The following is a 5,885-nucleotide window of genomic DNA, read 5'->3' as shown; positions in this document are numbered from 1 at the left end:
ATATTAATTTACCAAAAAAAAGTTAAAAGATTTCCATTTGCTAGAGAGCATCAATCTCAAGAAGCATTGACTAAATACATGGACATGTGAAGGGAATTATTAATGGTTGGCATGTCCACATAGTAAGCCACGTGAAAGTAGCAGATGAAGTCAATTTCATTCAGAAAAAACTACCCTCTATTATTCATCTAGGCAAATAATATAATACTTAGCAAAAAAACATATCATATTAAGTGCAAAGCAAACCGCAAACAGTTTCTCTTGTGCTTGAGGAAAAAATAAAACATCTGTTTACATTGCAATCTAGCTGCAACCACTCTTCTTTTCTTTTTGCTTGTTGTAATCTCTTGTCCTGAATAATGGTTGCGAAATTTGAGGGTAGAGCTTATCTCGCTTCCTTTGTTGATGCTGTTTTGAACAAGCTGTCTTCTGTCAACTCAACCCCAATAGCAAGGAAGCTAGCTGACCAGAAGTTGCTTCAAAAGTTGAAGGCATGTCTCCGTGCCGTTCGACCTGTGCTTGATGATGCTGAGCAGAAGCAGATCAAAGACCAAGAAGTGAAGAAGTGGCTTGTTGATCTCCAAGATTCTCTCTATATGGCTGATGATTTGCTTGATGAACTCTGTACTAAAGCTGCCACTGCCACTCCCATTCAAAGGGATCCAGGTAACTCTTCTTCCTGGTCTCACTATGTTGATTCAATCGTGGAATACTGTGATGTTGATGAGATGGGGGTAGTAAATAGCACGCAAGACATTGTTGATAAACTGGAGTCTATTGTTGAAGAGAAAGATGATCTTGGTCTAAAAGAAGAGATTGCCAAAGATCTGGGGGACATGTCATGGAGAATTCAATCATCTCTAGTTGAAAGTTCTGAGATATTTGGAAGGGATAATGACAAAGAAGCCATCATAGAATTGTTGTTAGATGATACCTGTGATGCTAACATATCTGTGATTCCCATTGTGGGAATGGGCGGAGTTGGAAAAACTACCTTGGCTCAGTTGGTTTACAATGATGTCAGAGTGGAGAGGAAATTCGACACTAGAGCATGGGTGTGTGTTTCCGACCAATTTGACATTGCTAAGGTTACAAAGACCTTAATAAAAGCAGCAGAATCTAGTTCTTGTAACGAGGATGATTTGAGTTTACTTCAAACTGGATTGAAGGATAAGTTAATGGGGAAGAAATTCTTAATTGTTTTGGATGATGTGTGGATTGATAATTCCAGAAACTGGAAAAGTCTTCAAAAACCTTTTCAATATGGGAAAAAGGGAAGCAAGGTTATTGTAACAACTCGAAATGATAATGTTGCCGATGTAGTGAAAACTATTTCAGCATACAAGCTTGGTTTATTGTCAGAGAAAGATTGTTGGTCACTTTTTGTGAAACGTGTATTTCTTTCTACTGCATCGAAGGAGTATTCAACTCTAGAATCGGTTGGTCGAGAACTTGTCAAAAAGTGCAAAGGGCTACCTTTGGCGGTAGAGGCCCTTGGTTCCTTATTACGTACAATAAACTATGATGAAAGGGATTGGGATAGTGTATTGAAAAGTGAACTTTGGGAAGTTTTTGAAGATCAGAATGACGAGATTATTCCTGCCTTAAAAATTAGCTATCATTACCTTCCTTCAAATCTAAAGCGATGCTTTGTTTATTGTTCTTTGTTTCCAAAGGATTTTGAATTTGATAAAGATGAGCTGGTCTTGCTATGGATGGCAGAAGAACTTTTACATCCAAAAGGAAAAAAGACTCTGGAAGAAACTGGTTGTGAATATTTCGATCAATTGGTTGCTAGATCCTTTTTTCAGTCCTCTAGCACTGATGACAGCTTCTATGTGATTCATGATATCATGCATGATTTGGCAACAATTTATGCTGGAAAATTCTATTTTAGAGCTGAAAAACGTGAAGAAAACATCGGGATCAGCAATAAAACCCGTCATTTATTGCATAACTCAAGAGGAAACTATCCCTTCTCACAACTAGTGGAAGCTTGTGGTAGGGTAAAAGATGTGAGGACATTTCTTGAAATAAATTTGGGTCGAAAGGATCCGTTCAATATGGAAAATGCTCCTCATGTCTTTGTATCAGAGTTGAAGTGCTTAAGAGTTTTGTCATTTAATACCTTTCCTCTTTATTCATTACCCGATTCAATAGGTGAATTGATTTATCTGCGTTATCTGGATCTCTCAAATACACCTATAGAGACATTGCCTGAGAAATTGTGTAATCTGTACAATCTCCAGACATTGAAGTTGAATCATTGTCATTTGCTAATGGAGCTACCCGAGAATATGCAAAATCTTGTAAATTTACGTCATCTTGATATTGAAGGAGCTGGTCTTAAAGAGATGCCCAAAGGAATAAGCAAAATGAAGGATTTGCAGTTTTTAAGTGACTACATCGTCGGCAAGCATGCAGAGAATAATGGAATTAAAGACTTGGGAGCTCTCACAAATATTCAGGAGTCGCTTCGCATTTGCCAACTAGAGAATGTCATTGATGGTGATCAAGCTTCGGAGGCAAGAATTGCTGAGAAGAAGAACATTAGGCATCTATATTTGACTTGGTCATCAAACAATCATATGGCTGATTCTCAAGATATACTCAACAATTTAAGGCCTCACACAAACTTGAGAGAGCTATCAATCGATAACTACAAGGGTCAAACATTTCCAAATTGGCTAGGACATTCTTCCTACAGAAACATGACTGAAATCTACTTGAATGGCTGCAGCAATTGTCTTGAGCTTCCTTCACTTGGACAGCTACCCTCTTTGAAGCACTTGTTTCTCAGCGAGTTTTTCAAGTTAACGCGCATCGGTGCCAAGTTTTACAAAGATGATGAATCTTCTTCTTGTGGCGCACCCTTTCCAATGCTTGAAACTCTCAGTTTTTATAACATGTATGATTGGGAGGAGTGGCTTTCAGTTTCATCTGAGTTTGAGTTGGATGCTTTTCCTCGGCTTAGGGTGCTATCAATGCGATACTGTCCTAAGTTAAGGGGAGATTTGCCCATCCAACTACTTGCTCTGGAAAGCCTTTGCATTCGTCAATGTGACCAACTTGCTTTCACTCTTCCAAGAGCAGATGCAATGCTAGAGTTATCTGTTGAAGGAACCCAACGAGTGGAGGCGGTGTTTGAGGCCATTGGATGCAACCAACTAAACTGTCTACAATCTTTAAGCATCTCAATATGTTCTTCGTCCATATCATTTCCCGGAGCATGTTTGCCCTCTGCATTGCAAAACTTGGACATTCACGGTTGTCCGTATCTAGAGTTCCCGATGCCGCCACAACAGCAGCGGCACGAGTCGTTGCAGTCATTATCAATATCCTTCAGTTGTTGTTCTCTCGTGTCCTTACCATTGGCAAGCTTTCCAAATTTAACTAAAATTACAATTTCATCCTGTAAAAATATGAGGTCTATTGAGGCATCAGATCCTATTGCTACTTCAACTTCAAGTCTCCGCTCTTTACACATCGACAACTGCCCTAGTTTTGAGTCTTTCCAGATGGTTGCACCCCATCTAGAATATCTCTTCCTAAGAGATTGCCCAGAAATTCAATCGTTCTTCGAAGGGGGTTTGCCACCTAACCTGAGAGATCTTGAAATCCAAAGTTGCAAGAAGCTGGTGACGTACCTAGCATCCATGGGCTTGGGTGATCACTGTCTTACACATCTTGACATCAATCATCCTTATGATAACATCAATTCCTTCCCCAAGGATGTTTGCCTCCCGCCCTCCCTTGAGAGACTCTGTCTGCGAAGCTTTCCAAGTCTAGAAATCTTAGACTGCAAGGGACTTGACCATCTCCAGATGCTATTGATAGATCATTGTCCTAACCTCAAGGATGTCGCAGGGAAAAGCTTTCCCGCTTCTCTGTCAATGCTCTATTTCAGTGGAAGTTCTTTGCTGAGGAAACGGTGGCAGATGAAGGACCCGCTAATTTTGTCCAAAATGTCCCACGTCCGCAACATCTGTATTGACGGGTATTGGATTTGATGACTCAAGAAAAGTACACTAACTTTTTCTGTCCAACATCTTTATCAGGTAATTTGTTTCATTCTCTCCCAAATTAATTGAATGCTGTCCAAATATATTTTTCTGGTTCTGTAATTTGTATTGTTTAATGGCTGAGCATGTGACCGAATTGTGACCATTAGTTTAGACACTCAGACTTTGTTGTTAAAATGAGGTGTTATTTGTTACCTTACTGAAAGTGACACTGTACTCATTGCATGAGTTATTTGTTGATGTTACATTACTCTTGGATTTCATGGAACTAACCTTATATTCAACCAGAGTAAACTGAATTTCCCCGTTCAACCATGGGCTTGATCTATAGCTGAACTTACAAATGGAGCGTCAAAGTGGACTATTGTAGGTATGTTCTTTGGATGAAGTTGGAAACGAAGAGGCAGAGTAATTTGGATAAACAAGGAGAAGAATGCCTAAGGATTCTAAGACAAATGTTGACTGCAAAATTGGAAATGCAGCTTGTTCTTGAGGTGGTTCAAGCTCCATGATAATCTGAATTAGGTACAATCTACTGTGACTTCTCCCATAGAAGTGGTTAAACCTAAAGTCAATAGCAAAAGAAAGATAATTCTATTAGATTGGTTTGAATTAATCTTTCTTTACTCACTATTTGTGGTTTAAATTTGTGTTCTTGGCTTTATATGTATATACCTAGTATATCATTTGGAAACAGTAATGTCAATATGAAGAAAGACTTGTTGTTGTTTGAATTTTCTATCAAATATAGCAACTAAGATTTCAGTTTAACAAGGATTTCATTTTCTTGTCTATTGAGTTTGAATTCAAATGTGGCTTATTTACTGTTTACAGTGGCTTCTTCTTTTCCACTTTGTTTCATCCTAGTACCTAGGATTTTGTAAGCAAAGTCAAGCAATAATTACAGTTATATATCTGAGATTTTGTTGATCATAACAAACATTATTATATTAATGTTTTCATTCTAAATGTTAAAGGAAAATGACAAATTGAGAGCAAAGGAAAATCTGGGAAAGTTGTTCAAATATGGTTAATGCCGAAAGAAAGTAATGAGGGAAAAGGATACACAAAGGAAATAAGGCAGTTACATATTACCAAAGGCAAATGGGACTGCAGCACATGGAAGCAGCCAAAAGCATTTCCTGAACACTTTACAACATAAAAGGAAACCTATATTGCAGAAGATTCCAGATGCTTGTTTAGTATTGGTTGGAAATTCTTGTCATGTTAGGCCAAACTCAAAATAACTGATTTTGTGGGATACGGCGTGACGGATTGCATTTGGCATAAAGCAAAGGCCTATGAAGGAAGCATGATGCTTCATCCAGTAGAATTGTACACTGATATTAATTTTGTGACCATGTCCATATAAATTTGATTAGCGAATCTTAACGTTGCACCAACCCATTGCATATATTTTTTCACCATCACAGCTCAAGCTTGTGTGTTTTATATACTTGCCAACAAATTCTCAGCTTTTTCAAAAATATATCTGCTATATTTAGTCATTTTTATCAAAATAATACTATATTTTGAATTTTTTTGGTTATTTTTATCTTTTATGATTGTTTTTATTTGTGTCTAAATCTTTCTTATCCATTTTCGGTAATTTGCTCATTATAAGAGTCACATTAATAAATACACATATCTCATTGCAAAATTGGTAAATACACTACAAATTATTTATTTAAAAAAAATCCTCTTAAACATGAACACTATAACGGAACAAGAACACTGAAACTTAGAATCCATCAAGTTAACAACTAAAAGGAAACACAACTGTTTACCAAGATACCAATAACATGCAAACTAACAAAAACAAAATACCAAAAAAAGAAAATGTACCTAACAAAAACACATCAT

The 5,885-nt window shown here is 37.3% G+C and overlaps 1 protein-coding gene across 1 annotated transcript; it reads left to right on the top strand.

Annotated features, from left to right (window-relative positions):
* Positions 1-253: 253 nt before the first annotated feature.
* Positions 254-4,058, top strand: LOC130960512 (putative disease resistance protein At3g14460). The gene has a single exon (XM_057885930.1). It carries the CDS (start codon positions 360-362, stop codon positions 4,008-4,010), a length of 3,651 nt encoding a protein of 1,216 aa, XP_057741913.1. The 5' UTR covers positions 254-359; the 3' UTR covers positions 4,011-4,058.
* The last annotated feature ends 1,827 nt before the right edge of the window (positions 4,059-5,885 follow it).

Source organism: Arachis stenosperma, chromosome 2, assembly GCF_014773155.1.
Source record: "Arachis stenosperma cultivar V10309 chromosome 2, arast.V10309.gnm1.PFL2, whole genome shotgun sequence".
Classification (NCBI taxonomy): domain Eukaryota; kingdom Viridiplantae; phylum Streptophyta; class Magnoliopsida; order Fabales; family Fabaceae; genus Arachis; species Arachis stenosperma.
This window is presented reverse-complemented; position numbering and strand designations above follow the sequence as displayed.

Bases quoted from the DNA above. Each gene is read 5' to 3' on its own strand.
- LOC130960512 (XM_057885930.1), top strand. From the start codon at position 360: ATGGTTGCGAAATTTGAGGGTAGAGCTTATCTCGCTTCCTTTGTTGAT.